The sequence below is a fragment of the Leuciscus leuciscus genome, assembly GCF_965113295.1.
Source record: "Leuciscus leuciscus genome assembly, chromosome: 23".
Taxonomy (NCBI): Eukaryota; Metazoa; Chordata; class Actinopteri; order Cypriniformes; family Leuciscidae; genus Leuciscus; species Leuciscus leuciscus.
This window is the reverse complement of record NC_138747.1, coordinates 15,090,883-15,112,785: the sequence shown is the minus strand read 5'-3', so window position 1 is coordinate 15,112,785 and position 21,903 is coordinate 15,090,883. Positions and strand designations below refer to the sequence as shown.

At 35.9% G+C, this 21,903-nt stretch overlaps 1 protein-coding gene across 1 annotated transcript; it reads right to left on the bottom strand.

Annotated features, from left to right (window-relative positions):
- Positions 1-454: 454 nt before the first annotated feature.
- nampt2 (nicotinamide phosphoribosyltransferase 2) lies at positions 455-21,559 on the bottom strand. The gene is made up of 11 exons (XM_082155407.1): positions 21,295-21,559; positions 18,484-18,619; positions 16,956-17,059; positions 16,677-16,805; positions 13,833-13,991; positions 9,265-9,395; positions 6,207-6,432; positions 5,780-5,899; positions 4,126-4,266; positions 3,895-4,020; positions 455-2,369 (listed from the first exon to the last, which is right to left on the bottom strand). The coding sequence occupies exons 1-11, from the start codon at positions 21,352-21,354 to the stop codon at positions 2,196-2,198; spliced, it is 1,506 nt and encodes a 501-aa protein (XP_082011533.1). The 5' UTR covers positions 21,355-21,559; the 3' UTR covers positions 455-2,195.
- Between the last annotated feature and the right edge of the window lie 344 nt (positions 21,560-21,903).

The following is a 21,903-nucleotide window of genomic DNA, read 5'->3' as shown; positions in this document are numbered from 1 at the left end:
AATGTGCTTAAAAAGTACGTTTCATGTGAATACAATATAATTATGCAACAATCAAACATGACACGGCTAAACAAATCCATCTTCTGATAAATATAAACTTGTCAAAATTAACTGGAATTTGTAAATATGGGCCTTTCTATTTAGTTTTGCACAACTCAAAACAACACGTAGAGCAAATCAGCACATAACTGTTATCATTCTGGAAGTCACATTCCTTCCTTTGGCATTCCATTCCTTTTCTGCTATGACAGCAATGAAGGAAGATGGCTGTCCAAAAGGGAACACTGTTTTTATCCAATTAAAAACTGGGACAGAATCCAGACATACTGGCACCATCATGGCCAACAGTGCTTTTGGTAAATATTCCGAAATATACAAAACCTTGGTTTTTCAACCGCAAAACCATTACTTTACTTTTTCAAAAGCACACTCTAACAAGAAAAGATGAGACATGTTAAATGTTAAGATGAAGAAGTTCAATCTATATTTATTATTATATTTTAACTTTTTGTCATTCAAAATATCACTTTTGCAAAATAAACAAAAATGCAACAGGAACGCTAAAACTTCAAGGCATTTTTTATCATTCAAACTACCATTAAAGAGTATTTACACAACAGAATAGATGCTATTTAAGTGTAATGATCATCACGTCATATTAATATACAGTCTTACTGGTTAAAAAAAAGAGGTAGGGTCAACTGCTTTCCATGATAGAACACCAAGATGATGACAATAATCAGAGTACACGCCATTATTTAACCCACTGCACATCTCATTCAGCATCAGCATATAGATGTCAAAAGAGACGAAAGCTTAACAGCAAAAAACATAAGGCAACAGCAAAAAAAAAAAAAAAAAATCACTGAACATCATTCTTATGTGAGTCACATGAGTGCATAGGGAAGGATGAGCGTGATGGACAATATTAAAGGGATAGGTCCACCCAAAAATTCTGTCATCATTTACTCACTCAAGTTGTATGAAGTTCTTTATTCTGCTGAACACAAAAGAAGATATTTTGAAGAATGTGGGTAACCGAATGGTTGATGGTTGTATGGGGGAAAAAAATGCTATGGAAGTCACTGAGGTCCTCTTAAATATCTTCTTTCGTGTTCAGCAGAAGACAGAAATTCATACAGGTTTGGAACAAACATGAGAGTGAGTAAATGATTGCAGAATTTACATTTTTGGGTGAACTATCCCTTTAAAGTGTGAAAAATGATGGGAGGAAAAGACAAAGCAAGAATGAGTGACTGGCATTGAGGTCCGAGTGGTTTTTAAGGCACCATCAGCAGCTGTATGGAGACAGAACACTTTGAAGTGTTCGTATGATGTATTCCGTGCATCTCAGATGGAAGTCTAAAACCAACTCCACATAAATCACATTAAAAGTATTATCAGGAAAACTTTCAATTCTTTTCTATGCAGCATTTACTCCATTAAGAGGATCAATTTACCATCCTGTCAAACTACAGAGAAGACACTTCTCCATTTCTACAAATAAAAACTATTATTCTGAAATGTCAGGAAGCAACTTTAAGGGATTTATGTAACAGCAAGAAGACATAAAAGCTGGTGGCTAATCTTCAAGTCTGTATCTATATGTTGAACACAACATGGAAATAGCTTAAAAACTATTTTTATAAAGTATAAAATGCTTCCTTGCAATCTTGGCATTATGGGCATCTTCAAAAACTATTAAAAGAACACCCAAAATCCTTCAAAAGTTAAACAGATATTGTTTTTTAAATCGAATTTTTGCATTTTCAGTGCACGTCCCGTCAGAAACCAGAATCATGTGCTGGTACAGAAGCCCAGATACGATCATTAGATCATCTCAAATTAAGTTTCCTTAATTTATCAATATACTCCCAGGTGATGCTTTAACAACATTACAATCAACCGAATGCAAACCCTGCCGTCAGTATACTGCTAAAACATATTCATACTAAAGCACCAAAGACATTTGGCATCTCTAAGTGTGGTGAAAATAAAGGAGGAACTAATAAAAAAAAATGTGTCAAACAAATCCAAAACTTAAGGGTTGCCTCAAAAGTTTAAAAGTCAGATGTGATATGTAATTGTATAGTGTATTGGCAGCACTGTGTTCTGCTGTACTCGTGTACTGATGGAATAGGTCAGTGGTTGGTCTGTGAGCGGCAGTGTTGAGGACAGTGTGCATTCTGGGTTTGTTAATGCACGCCGTTCATTATGTGCTTCTGGTGGATGTCCAGAGTAGGGCCGTCCTCTTTGTTGTGCTGGGAAGGGCTCACATCATCCTCCCAAAGCTGAGCAGCTTTACGGATCTCATCCAGAGTGTACTCCTGCACGATAGTCCCGTTTTCAAACACAGTCACCAACATGTCCTACAAAAGAAGACCAGGGGAATATCACCATATATGAAATTCATCTGCATTAACTTCCTTATAAATGTTTGCATTTATGATTTCACATACACAGGTCAGTATCAAGACATGTATATACATGTATTAGGTTACAATATATATTATATATATATATATATATATATATATATTTCAAATGTATTCTGTTCTTTTGAAATTTCTAATTAAAATAAATCCTAAACTAAAATGATGATTTCCACAAAAATATTAATCAGCACAACTGTTTTGATAATGCTAAACGTTTCTTGAGCAGCAAATCAGCATTTTAGAATGATTTCAGAATCATGTGACACTGAAGACTGAAGTAATAATCAAATAAAAAATATATTTAAATGGACAACAATTATTTTGAATTGTAATATTACTGTATTTTTGATCAAATAAATTAAGCCTGTTCATAGAAGTAAAAGCAATTTTCAAAGTAACCATGTTTAAATCATCATAATTATGTTTAGGAATGCAAAACATTACAGAGGCCCTAAAGGGACATGGTGAAGAAAAAAAATTAGATGGGAGGAAAAATTATTTGGCAATGATTTTGCGTTCTCTCAAATGTTTTGTATTCCCCCAAGAAACTTTGCATTCGCTCGCATTGCCAGATCATTTTTTTATAATCTTATATTTTTTTCTTCACCATGTCCCTTTAGGGGCTCCGTAAAAAATGGCACAGTATGTTCATATGAAAAAATATTTTTCTGAAACATCAGATAATTAATGGGTTAAGAGCCAGAAGTTGCAAAGAGCAGGTACACTGAAAACAATAGTAACATTTAAATGATCTAGTTTTATTCAAGTCTAAATATTATTTAACATCACTGCATCAACTTAAATGCATTCGTTTATACCAACAACAGTATTTTATTTGGGTTAAATCCAAGCGGAAACCTTCCGGTCTCTCTCTTGAATCCAACACAGAAGTGACTTAAACTGCAATTCATCGACTGGCCACTAGAGACAGGCTCCAAAAGGGAGTCAATTCCATAATATGCCCAACTTTACCGCAGAATTTTTTTTTTACAGCCTGGTACAAAAAGTGGTTTTGGTCTATATAGCTAATTTTGCCCTTCATAACAACTCTGAGGGCGGTGATTTTTTTATATAACTCATCCATTTAAATTATATTAAGCCATAAAGTTCTTCATAATTAGGGCGTGGCCACTTGAGTGACAGGTGAATTACCACTGCTTTCACTAGCACTACTAGCCGTTTCTCTGCTGTCTGTTAGCGGTCACGTCGCTTCTGCTAATCCCGCCTCTTTGCCCATTTTCGGTTATCTGGGAGTGACGCACGGTGACGCGTTACCAAGATGGCGACTGCCGGCTCCGCCCATTTTGGGCTTCAAAAATGCTCTGCAGAAACCTACCGGTGACGTCACGGACACTACGTCCATATTTTATTACAGTCTTTGGTCAAATCAAGTAGAAATAGCTCTTTTAGGTAACAATTGGACGTTGCCACTTTTTACAGTGTATAAAGCTGATCTAACCTCCTCTGGTTTGCCCGCTCCTCTTTCCACTGTCTCAATGAAGCCATCTGAGTTTCTCCTCAGACAGAGACGTCCACGCTTGGATCCTTTAGATGGGTCAGTCACTGGCTGCTTATAGACGTCCATCTACGCGAACACAAATGACATGATATTAAAATAAAAAAATAACAATAAAACTCAAATTTATTTTAAGACAGGATGTTTTGAAAGTAAAAAAAATCAACAACTCACGCCTTTGCCATTGGCCTCCACATAGCTGCACTTGAAAGCGCAGTTAAGTGTGTCTCTGTTGAGTTTCTGCACTAGAGCGCTTCCGCAACCGAAAAACACATTTTCAGCACTCCAGCCCTCATCGCTCAGTTTCTCCAGAATCTGCACTAGCCAAAATAAACAGTAATTCTGATCAGAGAATGATCACTGATTTACCACTGTGTAATCAGTAATAATGTTTATAATCTAACAGTCATAAATGGTTAATAAACATTCAGGGCCAGTATCACTTTTTCCCCTGGACACACTATTCCACACACTTAAAGGTAGGGTAGGCAATTTGTTTTATACACATTTTTTGTTATACTGGTTCAAACTCTCTTCACATCCTGATAGCAATCAGTAATAGAAGTGATCTAAATATTAAAACATGTACATATATCATCAGTGGAAGTCTCAAGAAAAAAACATTATTTTGCAACAAAATAATAGTTCTAACAAAAGCCACAGCTAAACTGCAACACAGTGGTGTTTCGTAAACGAATCTGCAGCTTTCAACGAATCGTTAGAGTCAATGACCCATTTATAAATACAGCCACTTGCTTTGATACTGAATGAATGAATGACTTGATGACTCACTCATTAAGACAGTGACTTACCGCCACCTACTGGCAGTTTTAGTTTAATATTTAAAAGCATCACTTAGTTTTTACCATCATTTTATATTTCTCTATTGAAATTTTATTTATTTAAAATATTATTTCTTTTATTAAGGTATTTATAAAGGTTAAAAAAAATTAAAATCACTATTATCAATTTAAGGTGGCAAATATTGTCCCTTAATGGAAAGGGTGTGACTGCAGTCTAAGTGGAAGGATGTTAAAAGCCTCAGGGGGTACGCCACTCTAAAAAGTTTGGGAACCAATGTGTTAGAGCTTGCTAGTCGTATGAGCACATCTAGAATGAGGTTGAAAATTGCATTTTTGCACAATGGTATAAATATTCTCTTTGAGAAGGATCAAAAGAGCATCTTGTGCTTCAATGAAAGTAAGAACATCTGACCATCTGTATGAAGGAGCTCGCTCACATGATCAATTTAACAAATTTGATTATTTCATTAGGGACTAAGAAATAGTCCAGAATCTTAAATATTTCTGATTTATTTTATATAATAAGGCTTTTCTGTTAAATAATCAAAATCATAAAACTTTGTTTACTTTCAGTTTTAAATTCTAGATTTCAGACTTTTGCACATCACTGTAAATCACACTGGACCAAATATTGTGGTACATAAACTACCATTCAAAAGTTTGGGGTTGGTGTTTTTGAAAGAATCTCTTATGCTCACCAAGCACTGGCATTTTATTCATTTAATAAAAAATATATTTTAAAATGTATTTAAAATTTTGTAATTTATTCACATGATCCTTCAGAAATCATTCTAATATGCTCATTTGGTTCAATGTTGATCTTCCATTAATAGAAAGTTTAAAAGAATAGCATTTATTTGAAATAGAAATCATTTGTAACATTTATAAAATGTCTTTACTGTCACTTTTGAGCAATTTAATGCATCCTCGCTGAATAAAAGCATTTAAAAAAAAAATCGTACTGACTCCAAACTTTTGAATGCTAGTGCATGGCAATTTCTCTCTTGGTCTGAGGTTTAGTTTACCTCATTAATGGAGTTCAGATCAATTCCATCCCCCTGGATAATGCGCAAGTATGATGGGAGCACCTTGTAACCCACTGAGTTCAGAGAACATCCAAAACACTCCTCCAAAATCTTTATCACCTAAAGTGAGACAGAAGAGAAAAATAAGAATGGAAGAAAGTAAGAATTCAAGGATGCAGCTCGAGCCACAGTACAAGCAAATAAAATCGAAATCTTAAGGCATTTCTTTCAGACAGGCGTCAAAGCAACAGCATTTAAAGCCCCATCAGTCACAATGCAGCACAGTGCTAGAAAAAGCTTCAAGCAAAGCTATTAGTTTGAGTCGTTACTTCACTAAAATAAAGTTCAATCACTGAAACAGCTGCCTTTTGGTCTGTAGCAAACACTCCTACAGTTCTAACACAATTGGTACATGATACACACACACCTCGATGAGGGTTTCAGCGGGGTCCCCGGAGTCCGGGCGAATAATAAGGGGAGAATCCTCACTCCTCTCCATCACTCTCTCTTTCAGCTTGTCTCCCCAGATATGCTTACAAGCCTTAAAAATGTCATAACTGTCGCTAACCACAGCTACAGGCCCGGAGGGAAACTGGTCCAGCAGACACTCATATGCGTCCTTCTCTCGGCTCTTGCCCCAGGAGATGATGGTACTACAGAGACAGGAAAAACAAAGTGAGACAAACCTTCGTCAAATGATTTGAAACACTTATAAACGAAGTGCTTCATTTAGTTTGAAGGTAAGCGAAAGGGTACGCCTAAAATAAACGGGTTTTACTTTTACCAGACAGGAATTAGATAGAATCATTTGTAGCTTATGAGTCATTCGTGTCTAATGATCCTTAGCCACAGAGCTATAAAAATCCCCGAGTGATTCACGGAATCTTCCGGCTGACTGATAAACGGAATGTTGTGATGGTTGCAAAACTTAAATGTGAACTTGGAATGACGTCACAGAAGAAGCCGTCCGATTTGAAATTAAGAGTGAGAACTCTACTGAGAAATGCAATCAACATCAGAGACAAAAGGCTCTACAGCTGTGAGATGGATGAATGCGTAGCTACTAATAGAACAAATTAGAATCAATGGAACAAATGCAAATTAACACGCAGGTGTTGAACGTCAGAGTTGAATTTCAAGATATTGGCTGTTTACAACCGAAGGCAGCTGTCTAACTGTCTAACTCGCTGCCAAGTCAGTCTTAAAGGGATAGATCAGGCAAAAAAGAAAATTCTGTTGTAAATATTTCATTTTCTTTCTTCTGTGGAACACAATTCTAAAGACTGGTCAAATGAGTAATCACAATGAATATGGATTCAAAGCTTCAAAGAGTATCATGAAAGTGGTCCATACAGCTTGTTAGCTATATTTGAAGTTAAGTGATAAACAGACCAAGGGCCCTATCTTGCACCCAGCGCAATTGACTTTTTACACCGACGCATATATCATTCCTATTTTGCACCCGCGCACAGCGGACTTTTCCCTACACAGACGCACGTCGGTTAACTAAGAAATACACTTGCGCTCCCGGGGGCGGTTCAGCGCAAAGAGGAGGCGTGTTCCGGCGCAAACGTTCCCTCATGCTATTTTGCACGTTTAGAAAACAATTGCGCCACTAACAGAAAAAATCTAGTTTAAAGTCAGTGGTGCGTTGCGCATGTTATTCATATGCTATTTTAAGGGTGCATGCTTGGCCATAATCAATGTAGCGTGTGCACAACGCGCATACACTTTGATTCTCTCATCTACACAGAAGCATTATTACGATAGATAGATAGATAGATGGATAGATAGTTTATTATAAAAGCATACATCTAGCTTACACATTTAACCCAAATTATCATACGCCTGTTTAACCGAAGTTAATTTGGGTGTGTTTCTCCATCCCCAATGTCACTTCTCTGTGTTTTACGGCCCTGACGAGAACGTCGGTCTCCTCGGCTGTGAACCGCTCCTGGCGTGCTCCTGGCAAATCCGCCGTTATAATAGGAATCCGCTATAGAATAAGCGTGTCTGCTCTTAAAGTGAATGTGAGATGACGCTCTGATTGGTTTATTTCACGTTACGCCCAAACCACACCTATGAATAATGAAGCTACTTCAGACCAACCCTTTTTAGATTTGCGCCGGGCGCAAGAGTCATTTATCCCGCCGGTATAATAGCAACAGCGCCCAAGACCCGCCCACAAAGTTACTTGCGTTTCGCGCTTGATACTTGCGTTTCAGATCGTTAAAATAGGGCCCCAAAACTTAAGTTGCTATTGACTGAAAATCTTGACATCTACCCTTTCAAAACATTGATCAGCGAACATAAACAGAAGCTCAACCGAACCCGTTTGACGATCGAGAAAAAACCTCAAACGTGCTGCGTAACACCTGAGAATGAACCTCATTGGTTCTTGCACGTCAAGCGAACATGCTTGAGCTTCTGTTTACCATAACCGATGTGTGAGTTGATGAATGTTTATATGCGAATAAAAGCCTGTTCATCACATAAAATGATCATGTCTCTTCAGAAAATTGGGATTAAACCGCTCAATTCATATGGATTAGTTTTACGATATCTTTATGAACTTTTTGAAGCGTCAAAGTGGTAGTTGCGTAGCGTCAACCGAGAGTACAGAAAGCTCTCAGATTTCATTAAAAACACCTTCATTTGTGTTCTGAAGATGAACATTCTTACGGGTTTGGAACGACATCAGGGTGAGTAATTAATGACAGAATTTTAATTTTGGGGTGAACTATCCCTATTTACCATCTTATATTCTGCGTAATTGTAAAGTTTTTGTCAGTGTTTATTAAAAGAAACATCAATCTACAAAGGGGGAAGTTTAGATAATGTTAGACAAACCCAGTTTTCCTTACAAAGCAAAGAAAGAAAAGCAACCAGTACATTCTTAAAAATCGATTTCCTTGTGTTTATCAGGAACGAAAGAAAGTAATACGAGTTTGGACTAATATAAGGGTAAGTAAATGTTTTTAATAAATTGTAAATTATTATATAAAAGAGAATTTTTCTTTTAATTAATTCAATTAAAACTAGCTTTAGACAGGCTACATTAATTAACAAGGCATCATTGAATTATGTATAACAATCTTGAACCAGTGTTATTTTAGTATTATTAATACTATTATAGTATTTATTAACATTTTGAAATAGCTTTTATATTTTCAGATTTTATTAAAATTTTTGCTCTGTGCTTTTGTCATTTTTATTAGTTTATTCTATATTTCTATATAGCTTTATTTTTATATCTTCAGTGTTAGTTCTAGTAATTTTAATTGTATTATTTATATATTATTTTATTTAAGCTTTATGACGACTTCAATGCTTATGTCTTAGTAGAAATTAGTAGAATCATGTTTAGTAAAGTGTCATAAAGTTTACTTCTTTCAGCTTCTCAGGTTTTAGGCAGGATGTTACACAAACAAATTCGGAGATGCCTTGACAAAATAACTGTCCAGTAAGTGGATAATGCGCATTACCTGTGCTCCGCAGCAGGGATGGAGAATCCGGCCATAGGACATGCATAGTATCGTTGTGCCATCAGCAGACCCGCAACTGTGTCTGTGCTGCAGAAGTTCACCAGATGAGCAGCTCCACCAAGTGCTGCCGACTAGTTCGGTAAAGAGAGAAAGAACACAACAGAAAGAAGTCATTGAACCTGTTTAATGCCAAACTCATATCCCCCGAAATCACTGTCTCCAGTGAAATCCAAAATATCAATGTTGTGACAACATTATCCAATTCACATTATTTTGATCCTGTTTTTGTAACGGAATTATAGACAGCGGCTTTTAAGAAGCAAATAATAAAGAGAGACATTGACCTTTGAAGTCAATTGTGTGAAGACATTTTCTTTATTCCCCCGATTTAACACTCGGGTTACTGACTGTGTCTCACTTCATTCATCGTGATAGTCAAGGGAAGGTTGTTGCTCTGAATACATTTGATTCCAGGCAAAATGTTTTTAGCCTCCTGAGGTGAGCTTCAATATTTCTTGCTCTAGAAACACGTTGTATATTTATATGGGAATTTGAGGAGACTATTTCTTATTTTTTTTCATTTAAGAACTAATGAGATCTGGACTTGATATTAACCCAGGGAAATTAGATCCACACCAAGCTTTAGTCTGCAGCTTTGATTGTAGAAAGGATTTAGAGACCGTGTCATGTATTTCTCAATGCATGTATTGTGTCATGTATTTTTGTCAATTTGTCAAGAGCCCCATGATAGATCAATGTCGAATCACAGTATATGCCAGCATTATTTTAGTATTATTTGTATAGTATTAATATTTTAATTAATATAATTTTTTTCTTCCATTTTTCGTATCAGTTTAAGTTTTAGCAATGTGCATTTGTCATTATAAATATTCTATTTAGCTTTCATTTCTTTTCATATCAGTTTTATCTGTAGTAATTTTAGCACTTCAACAAACTCAGGGCAACATTTCTCATTGAAGGTTTTTTAAATTCTAGTTTTTCATGTAATATATAATAGTTTTAGTTAACAATAACAACACTGATACTAGTCTGCTAAACTTCCCTTTGTTTTTCCCCCCATAAGAACGAAAGTCATTCGGGTTTAGAAGGATTTGAGGGTGAGTAGATGAGGACAGATCTTACACTGTGGGTGAACTACTACTTTAAAAGCATTAAAATCTATCACTGCTTGTCCCCTGATCAGAATAGAGTGATGGAGAGTTAGCAGGAACACTGAGTATCAGAGGCATTAAACTCTGTTTGGCATCATTAATCTCCTCTTGAAGCCATCATTAATCCAGTCAGCCACAACCTAGAAAATACACTATCAATACCCCACTGTCCCTAATGAAGACTTGATAGTTTTACACAGCATGCTTTAGTCTGTTTTCAGCAGCTGAGGGAGAAACGCTTCAGGCTTTCTTAGATTCCACACTGATGTTTTTCCCTTCATCCTGTTCCTTAAATCTTTCTTGATATCGTTTTTACTCTTACTTTCCCTACAAAGCCTTGCAATGCATGAGCGTGACATGGAAACATCATATTTCATGTAATCGCCAGTGATCAAATAGGCTTAAACACACACAATAGCAATATTACACTGACAGTTAAATGAGAAATATTCCATAAACCCAGATATAAATAACACCATTGACCAGATGTCCGTTTTTTTCATTGGACAGTCGTTACCCAACACATGAAATTCACTACTGATCATAGTGTGGCTCAACATAAATGACAAGGTTTGGTAGGGAGAGTGAAATAAAACAAAACAGAAACAAATTAAACCATCAAAAATAAATTAAAATGAGGAAAAAAAAAAAGCTTTTTAGTGCAGTTGTATTATATTTGCTATGGGATTACAAAGGTTGCAAGTTAAAATCTCTGTGATACCTTTTTGTTAGCAAAGTTACACAGTTAAATTAATTCATAAAATGAAATTATTATTATTTTTTAATCAAATCAAATACAACTTTTTCAGTACAGTGGTATTATATTTGATATGGGGTTACAGATGTTAAAGTTCAAATCCCTGACTGAGAAACCTTGTTTTTTTTTAACAAAGTTAAATAATTTAATTAAACCATAAAAAAATTAAAAATAAAAAATAAAAAAAAATAAAAATAATATATATATATATATATATATTTTTTTTTTTTTAAATCAAATAAAATAAAACGTTTTCAATACAGTATTATATTTGCTGGGGCAACAAAGGCTGCAATTTAAAATCTCAGAGAAACCTTGATTATTTTTATTAATAAAGTTAAAAAAAAATATTAAAATAAAATAAAATTAGTACTTTTCAGTACAGTGGAATTAAATTTGCTATGGGGTTACAAAAGTTGCAAGTTCATGTTAAACCACAACATAAAAATAAATCAATTAAAAATAATTAATAAAAAAATATATTTTCAGTACAGTGGTGTTATTATAGTGGTATTATAATTCATTTTTTAAAATGAATTATATTTGCTATTGGGCTACAAAGGTTGCAAGTTCAAATCCCAAAGAAACCTTGATTATTTTTTAACAAAGGTAAATGACAACTATGTCAGTGAATATATATTAAGAGCCAGTGTCATGAACAAGCTTGAATCTAGCAAGGTATAGTTATGCCCCATCACTTTATTTGTGCCTTGAATAAAGAATTGGTTTAAGTTCATTAATAAGATAAAATGTAAAAATCCAGCCTGTGATATGACCTGAACATTTAATCATATTTTCAATTTGAATGGAAAATGCACCTTTTCTAATCTCCAGTTTTAGATGATGGCATACTGGTCTGGAAAGGGCACCACAGAGGGGTTATGTCACACCTCATTAGAATCTAGAGGTCTCACCTTCATACACAGTCACACACAAAGGTCTCCTACACTCAGCACGCCCAGCCAGTCAGCAACAAACTCACTGCTTATCACTAGTCACCCAACACCTGAACCTGCCACTGTGTGATATAGATGAAACCTGGCAGAGTTGACCTTTACACAACAGACGGTCCGATTCAAGAGCCAAACAGTCATCTTTACTCACACAACTCTTCAAACAGCACCACCCGACGACCCGAAACCCATCAGCGTGACAACCTCACTCAAACACAGCCAACAATCAGGGCTCCTACCTTTTGAAATCCACAGAAAAGGAGAGCGGTCTGCGTCGTGTGCGTATCGAAAGGTCAGGTCTGATCTCTTTATGATTAAATGGAATGGTCTTGTCTCAGAATGAATTGATTTTCTGCTTTCACCGAGTAATGTCTGATTTCATTTGCCCCAGAAGACCGGGCTTCCTTAAAAAGCACTGAAGAGAGAAAGACCCCATTCGGCTTCAGCTTTGATTTCAGGGCTAAAAAAAGAATAAAGGCAGATATTTTAACACTGGAGGCACTTCCTGTTTGACTTTAAAGATGTTTCAGTGCTTTTGAGGGGTCTTCTTTAGAGTGTGCTGTGAATGGCTACAGAAATAAGACCTTGAGGGCAAAATAATGTCATGTAATCGGTAATAGTCCTTTTTTAGTTTTCTATATAGTCACTCATACTCATAAATACATAAAATATTGTGTTTTTGGAAGTATCAATCACACAACACAACAAAAACAGACTAGGCTACATTTCCCAAAAGCATTGTTAGCAAAGTTGATGGTAGAAACTATTGGTGGCAATTGTTCTACGATCTACTCAGGCTTACGATGCTTTAGGGAAACGCAGCCCTGGTTGATTATGAAAACACAAAGATTTGCACATCCATAATCATCATCATGGCATCATGTTAAAATGAAATGTAGGGCAATGTTTTCAATATCTCACACAACACTTATAATGCTTATATTCACTGTGCTGATCCAGTGTAATTTTAGTATTATTTATATACTATTATATTATTTATTATTATTGTTTTATAGCTTTTATTTTTATATTTTCGGTTTTCATTTTAGTTTCCGACACAGAATAAATTTTTTTTAAAGATAATTGCGACCTTTTATTTCACAATTGCGAGTTTACATCACGCAATTCTGACTTTATAACTTGCAATTGCGATTTTATATCACGCAATTCTGAGATGTAAACTCGCAATTCTGAGAAAAAAAAAAAGTCAGAATTGTGAGATAATAAGTAGCAATTACCTTTTTTTTTTTATTCTGTGGCGGAAACAAGCTTCCATAATTTTTATTTCTACAAAGCTAATACATTTTTTTTTTTCAGTTTTAGTTTTAATAATTTTAGTACTTCAAGTTGCTAAGGCTACATTTAAAAATGTATTTCTTTTTTTTCTAAAAGTTTTTTTAGACGTATTTTTCATTGTTAGTTTCTCATTAACCCTCTGGGTTCGGCGGAGGCCCAATCACTTGCATTTTTTCCTGATAACGGCGAAAAGAACTTAAAATACTAACTTTTTTAACTAACTTAAAATACTGTAAAGGGTCTATTTTTATTGTAAAGTGTTTCCAAGTTTTTCATCCAATATTCACGCTTTATTTTATTTCAGCTTATTAAAAAATTATTTGAAATTGTTTTAGCTTTAGTTAAATGTCCTGAACAGGAAGTGGAATTATTGACCCACGTCTATCGTACCTCTTGTGAAGACACCCCTCTGTAGCCGAAATCATGCAGCTTGAGGTCCAGACCCTCCAGGCTCCCTGACGTGGCCTTCAGGTGCTTGGCCAGAATCTTTTTGAACTCCCTGGAGATTGTTGCCACGGTGATGGGATACCACATTTGGACCAGCATCGTCTGTAGGGACAGAGTGTACACACAATCACATGTGCGTCAGAGAAGACCAAAGATGGCTCGTAATTGCACTCGCAATTTTTATGGCCCTGATACCATTATGACCATTTAAATCACGACTCATTGATCTGTGGCTCCTTAAGGACAGGAACTGACAAAGATTATGTTTGGATGGATCTATGTGTTTTCTCTGGTCTTGACATCAATACATAAACTGTACTCATTGAAATGCTGACAGAATGCCAATAGGGCTTGTTAAAGTAAAGACAAATCGGCCTAACTGGCAAGATCTAGGTGTACCAATCAGGTTAGACTTTCATGACAGCTTCAATAAAAGTAAAACATTTTATCAGGCTCTTTAATCCAAAGCAACTTACACAGCAACCTGGGATAAAGCGCCTTGCTCAAGAACTTCTACTGTACATTACATTCACTTCACAGACAGTTTAATCTAAAGTGACTTACAAATGAAGGACAGCAACACTGCAAAGTCAATATTCAAGGTTATTTTAAGTAAAAGCGCAGAAAGGTAAAAGAGAAATTGATAATGTTGTGGCCAATTCTCTATCTTTGGTTCAGGTCTTCAATATCAGGTTCAGGTCTCAGAAGAAATCTTTCAGAGTCGAAGTTTCAGGTCTCAGAAGAATTAACTTTATTGAGCAGTTCAACAAAGTGAGATGGTAGCTAGTCATCTGATATTACAATGGTTTTCTCTCAGATCTTATACCTTTTTTCTCATCCCTTGGTGACCAATTTCCTCACTTGGTGTCCAATTAGCGTTAACATAGTTATCTTTTTCTCTTTGCTCCTCCTCGTCACGTCGCCACGATTAGAAACCCCTGCATTAATGTCCAATTTCTATTGGTGGCCATACTGGCGCATGCGCTTTTTTAAATATGATTTCATATATGGTTTTTTGGGTACTTTTCCACTCTCGTCCTTAGACTACCTTTCACCCAGTTTTTATCCTGTCCTCACACAACCTTTTCCTCATAAACACTTTTGACAGGTTCAGTGTTTCCCATCATTTTGTCCCCTGTTGACCTGTTCTCTCTGTTTCCCATGATTTTAGGCCTCCCATATCTTAGGCCTAGTATCCCTAATATTCATATCATGCATTTGAATTGGACTCATGTATGAAACAGATGAGACGAAGGAAATTCTCCAACAATAACACTTTATTTCCATAGTCCACTTTAGATATTTTACTAACTATAAGTAACTTTGCTACTGCATGTCAACTATCAATCATTAGAGTATTAGTAGACTGTCTGCTTAATATCTGATAACACTTTATTGTGTTGGTCTCTAACAGACATAGTATACAGATATACTGACTAAAAGTAACTTTGCAACTACATGTCAACTTACTCTGCTAACCCGAACCCTAACCCAACTAGTCTCCTAATACTGTAATGAGAGTTAGTTGACATGTAGTTGTAGTATTTAAAAATTAAATAAAATGTATTTGATAGCGATTGCAGGCAGATTAAGGTAAATTGTTTGTGGAAGAGTTGTGTCTTCAACGGTTTCTTGAAGTGAGCAGAGAGAGTGAAGGATCTGGAAAGGAACTTTTTATTTATTGTGATGGAACCATCATGCACCATAATGAAAAAATACTGTATCACATATGCTGCGTCCGAAATCAAATACGCCCCAACTATATAGCATACAGTATGCCAACATAGTATGTCAAAATACATACAGTAGTATTCGAAAAACTGTAGGTGAAAAGCACCCAGATGACCTAATATAGTGCTCATAATAAGTGCTCATTTGATGAACTCTTTACTATCCCATGAGTCCACGGGAGAGGATTTATGAATGACGCTGACGCTGGTAGGTCATGTGACAGTAGCAACATGGCGGATGTAGTACGAGATAATTTCATTTATACTACCCATATTCATACTATATAGAACATACTTTTACAACGGTCACAAATTCAATTGTAAACATAGTCTACTCAGACAGTATGCGATTTCAGACGCACCGACAGTGTTCCTGTACCTCAAACAGTAGAGCATGGTGCTTTCAACGCCAAAGTGATGGGTTTAATTCCCAGAGAATGCATGAACCGATAAAATATATGGATAAACCGTTTGGGTAAAAGCATATGCCAAATGCAAGAATACATATAAATATCCAACCTTCATAGGTTTAATTCTATATTAGGGAAATTAACTGCGTGAAATAATGTTCATCATGGGACTGTAGGTATGCATCTTCAGACCTGGTAGCAAACAATATATGTCTTCATAATGATAATAGAAACAGCAGTTGCGTGAGTCTGCAGGCCAGTTCAGAACCTAATGAACTCATGCCCTTACTGACCCCACCAGCCTGTCCAAACTTCCCTCGGTTAATCTGTCCAGAATCAGTGGCTAGGAGCATGCTGGAAATCAAAGCCTGTTGTCATCCTGAACAACAGTATGGCAGAATCATCCAATATGAAGTAAAGTGCCACACCAACAGGTTGATGGACTATGCTGACAGTGAGACATTCATGGGGGATTTGTGTTGCAGTTAAGATCAATTCAATACGAACTTGCAGAATAAAAGTATTGATTTTTGATATATACGTATATAAATAAGGAATGATTTCTTGAATACTTTTTGCCTGCGTTGGCTACCTTCAATATAAAAACGGTTTAAAAAGAAATAAAGATTAAAGAAGACAAGTAATACCTCAATAAAATTAGTGAGCCAGAAGAAATCTGGATCCGTGTTCTCCACGGTGAAAAGAACATTCCCTCTGGGAACGATCTTTCCCTCGGGAACTGCTTTGATACGGATTGGAAGGCGGCCATCATATTTCTGACAACACAATTAGGAACAGGAAGAAGGCAGGTGGTCGTTATCTCCATGTGCATTCATCTCCGGAACAAAGTAAGCAGACTTCAAAGTCATGTAATGGTGGAATATCTAAAAAGAAACTTTGACTTTTATATGAACTTCTGATTGTACCTCTAAAACTTTTCTCCATCCCTCTTCATCGAACACTGACTGTTTAAAGTGCATCTGATAAAAGACTTTCGCCTCCTGAATCTTTTCCTCCGTGACAACTGGACCTGCAAGATATTTAGACAAATACATGAGTTCAGGGATTCTAGGATGAGCACACATGAAAAATAGAATTGTTTTGCATTTTAAGTACCAGTGTATAAAGCAAAAAAAGTGAAATATAAAAACACTATAGCTATCAAGAGGCACTTTCTATGTACTGTAGTTAATTGAAAGTTTACAAGAGCCATGACTTATTCCAAGGAGAATGCAATAAAGTGCAATACCAGAATAATTTAAAAGAAATATTCATTGTACAAAGAGTGAGTACAAATAGTGTGTCCCTGAAAAAATAATTAAATCAGTGGAGACAAACAAAATAAAACACTGCTGTTCACACATTCTGTCCATGGCTGTAGTTTGAAACACACACCATAAAACAAACACTTTCTGGCTTGAAATATTGAAATGGGAAGCTTAAGGGGAATTAGCCTTATGTAACTGTAACGCTTGTTTGATGACAATGTAATCTGCTTATTTTTACTTACTCTAACAGGGCTGGCCTGTTCATGGCCACTTTTATCAAAAATTAAATGGGTAAAAGAGTCAAAATGGGAAAAAAATTACACTTTGAATGTAAAAAGATTTTTTCACATATTTCCGTTCATGCAGTGAAAGCTGTTTGTGAATGTAAAAGGTCTGCAAAGTTTTAAAGATCAAAGTGCATGACAAAAAAAGTTATTGTATCCCAAAAAAAAAAAACGATACTGAACTGCCAAAACGAATCTTCAGCAATTCCAGTTTCACTTCCTTTCCCATACCGATGTAACAAATTTGCATATTTCTAGCCTATGGGTCTTATTGGGTTTGTGGGTGTGGGTGCGTGCGTGTGTGTTTTTTTGTTGTTGTTTTTTTTACCTCAGATGCATGTAAACCTATTGTAGGAGACCTCCAAAACATTTAAAATAGCAAAATAGGGGCAATTTAAACCACATAGGGATGATGACAGAATTTTCTCACCCTCATGTCATTTCAAACCTGTAAGACTTACTTTCTTCTGTGGAACATCGGAGAAGGTATTTTGAAAAAATGTCTGTGCTTTCATTGTACGGACAAAAAAAGCTTAAACATTCTTCAAAATATCTTCTTTTGTGTGCCACAAAAGAAAAACAAAAGTCAGTTTTGTAATGAAATGAGAGTGAATGCATGGTTCATAATTTTCATTTTGGGGCAAATGATCCCTTTAAACCTTACATTTATAAACTCTTGCAGCTTGTTTTGACTGCATTACTGTCCTTTATAACTGTCCTTGAATGTGAGCCATTACTGGTTTTGGGACAAGTTTTCCATTACCCAATCAGGTGAGTGACTTTACGTGAACAAACACTTTGTTCATGCCAATAGATGAACAAACTCAAGAACAAACAGTATTTCCAAGTGAGCCAACAAAAGTGTTGTGATCACTGCAGGAGTTACGCAATGATGAAATTACCTGCTAGGTATTTCTTCAGGAGATACTGGAGGCCAAAAAACACCACCTCGCTGAACTGCGCCCCCTTTTTGTGCCGACACTCGAAATAGGAGTACACCTTACTGACATTGGGAGGGTATTGCTTGTAGTGGGTAATCTGAAAAGAAGAGAGGAACTTTGAAGATTAGAATTGTTTACACACTCACAAAATCACTAGTACTCATTATTTATTTACTACAGTTCAAATGCTTGGGGTTGGTAAGATTTTTTTTTTAATGTTTTTGAAAGAAATCTCTTATGCTCATCAAGGATGCATTTATTTGATTAAAAAAAAAAACAGTATAAAAGGAATATTGTGAAATATTGTTACAATTTAAAATATCTGTTTAAAATGTAATTTATTCCTGTGATGGAAAAGCTGCATTTTCAGCATCATTACAGTCTTCAGTGTCACAGGATCCTTCAGAAATTAATCTAATATGCTGATTTGCTGCACAAGAAATATTTTTTTGTTATTACCAGTGTTGAAAACAGTTTAATATTTTTTATAGAACTTGTGATTTATTTCAGGATTCTTTGATGAATAAAAAAAAGTTCAATGTTTATTTGTCACTTTTGAGTAATCTAATGTCCACTTGCTGTATAAAAGTACAATTACTTTAAAACAAAAAATTACCCCAAACCTTTGAACGGTGGCGTGCTTCAATATAACATTGAAAACTCTAGGCCTATTACATCTGAAATGCACACCTGCATCACTTCCACAGTCTTGTGAATCTGTTAACTTCAAGCTGTGTGCATGGATCTCTCTGCATTTCATCAAAGTCTTGTTTACTGTACACTGATACTGTCACGCTACAGCTGGGATGGGTTTAAACAGTGTCTTGATTTATAGCAAAAACCTGCCATTATATCCTGGACGCAAATTTAATACTTAAAAAGCTGCTGGCCTTCAGTGCCCTGCGGCCAATTTATGCATAAAATACGTGGCTAGTACTTTCTCGATCCCCATAATGGAATTTGGGGATTGTACAATACTGAATTGTACAATACTCTTGTTGAATGTGGATGTGAAACATTTTATGAGTGCTGGGTGTTTCACTTCTAAATCTGCTAAGCTTTCAATGGAAATTCGGAGTGGACCTGAACATCAGCCCAAACCTGACTGATCAACTTCAGATGAATGGATTGCGCCGCTTGAGGAATGTGACATGACTTGAGTGCATGACATGAAAATGGGTGGGTATCAAACTCATTCAACAATTAATTATGCTACTGTAAAATAGCAAAAACAAATATAAATTGTATTAATACATACATAATATCGTCGATTTAAACATGGATCCAGATGGGATTTGCGGCTGGCTGCCAAGTGAAAGGTTAAAGACTAATGTGAAGCACAAAGAAGATTACACAGCCTTAGCTATTCGGCATTGGCGATGCTGGAGAATTACAGATATGGAATTTCTAAATCTAAAACTGCCGTAAATAACATTAAAACCTGGCTAAGGACACCTCCCAAGATGGAGTCTTGTGATTAATAATCACCTCCCAAGATGCTTTCAGCATTATGTAATACAGCATGTACATATTTCCTTTTTTCTATACAGTATTTTTACTTTTCATAACTTTAAATATAATCAGTAAAACTTCACAATAAGGTCTTATTTGTTAACATTATTTAATGCATTAACCAAAATGAACTAATAATTAGCAATATTTTCGTACAGCATTTATTAACCTTTGGCAATATTAGTTAATAAAAAATGTCATGTTAGTTCATAGTGCATTAACTCTAACATACATCATACATGATCTTAAAAATGTATTAGTAAGTGTTGATATTAACATAAATGCTGTGGAAGTATTTTTCCTTGTTAGTTCATTTTAAACAATGAAATCTTATTGTAAAGTGTTTCCATATAATCTAAACAAAAACAACAACAACAACTAAATCTAAACCTCATAGTCTAATCCAACCAAATAGTAATGTGCATTAACTCATTTAATCCCAGATGAAATACATTTCCTTTTGAGTTTGAAGGACCTACTGAACGTTGTTGATAAATTATAGTTATCAACTATAAACGAAAGTGCTGAGTGTATTGTTTTTATGTCAACTTATTTCATGGCTGTCGTAAATAGTCTCATGACCAGTTTAATAGCCACATGACCATGTTTAATTTCACTTTGTCCCTTGTTGTATGTCTGCGTGGCATGTCCAGATAAGGAATCATGTAAGACATGTCATAATACAAAATATAACGTTACAACTACCATATTTGATATCAACTAGCATGATATGACAGGCTACTACTTTTAGCCTACTATAACAAACATTTTGATTAGGCTACCTTTGGGTAAACTACCAGTATTATACCACAAAATAAGACACTTCAAGAAAAATAGCGTGTTTTCATTTTTAACTAGGCTATGTTTTAAAAAATGAGTTTCGATTCCTCGACTGCTGCGTTACGTGACGTCACCCGCTGTGGCCTTTGGCTAAGCTGAAGCAGCACGAGGTCATTGCGCATAAGCCCCGCCCCCTGCGCTCAGCGTTCAATGAGTGGGGCATTTAAAACGAACCTGAGCTAACACCAACACCCTTCAACAAAACAAGAAGAAATATCCCGATTTTTACACATCTGTAGGTTCATCTGAACCATGTTTTCATTTAGACTTCATAGATTCACAAGGTCAAAGTTGGTTGTTTTAACCGCACATATATGTGACGGCTACAGCAGCACAAAGATCCACTGTCAGAATCGGCTAAGTACTGTCACGCGCCTTTGTGTTTCTGTTGTCGAACGACTGAAGCCAGGTGATGCTTACCTTATAAGAGTCCGTCGCAAGTAAAAAATTGAAATCCTGAGCTGCCATCATCGAGGACATAGTAAAAGCGAAACGATGTCGCTTCGCTCCGGTATGTATGTAGTCCGAGCCTTGTGACACTGGTCTCAATAACCTTCTTTTCAATGCCTTTCGGGTTAGCCAAGAGAAAATGTAGTGAAATACGATCACCTCGGTATCTTGTATAAGTGAGGGCTCGCACGTATAGGTCGCATAGTCCAGTATAAAACACAACGGGGTGGAAAAGGGGCGGAGTCAGAATAGACGTATGAAAGCTACGCTGGCTCGCGCTCGGTGATGTAACAGTGGGCGGGGTCATAACATCAGAAAGCGGAAAACGCCCCTGCTCTCTGAAACTTGAAAAGCTTTTATTGCCTGTTGCGTTCAAAGGCCAAAGTTTCGCTTTCTTGGAAAGGGTAATTCCTGAACGTATCACTTTCAGTTTTGCTATCGCTGCTGAAATAACAAAACCCAAAAAAACTAAACTTAAACCAACATAAGCATATGCATGTTTCATCTTGGTCTTCCTTAAGAGAGGTGTTTGGCACTTTGTAATTGTGCATATCATGGGCAGGTATCAAACTCTCATAA

Excerpts from the sequence above, each read along its gene's own strand:
- nampt2 (XM_082155407.1), bottom strand. The coding sequence starts at position 21,354 with ATGTCCTCGATGATGGCAGCTCAGGATTTCAATTTTTTACTTGCGACG. Across the intron at positions 16,806-16,955 it reads GATGGAGAAAAGTTTTAGAG|AAATATGATGGCCGCCTTCC; the intron begins GTACAATCAGAA and ends TTGTGTTGTCAG. Across the intron at positions 13,992-16,676 it reads GGCTCACTAATTTTATTGAG|ACGATGCTGGTCCAAATGTG; the intron begins GTATTACTTGTC and ends CTGTCCCTACAG.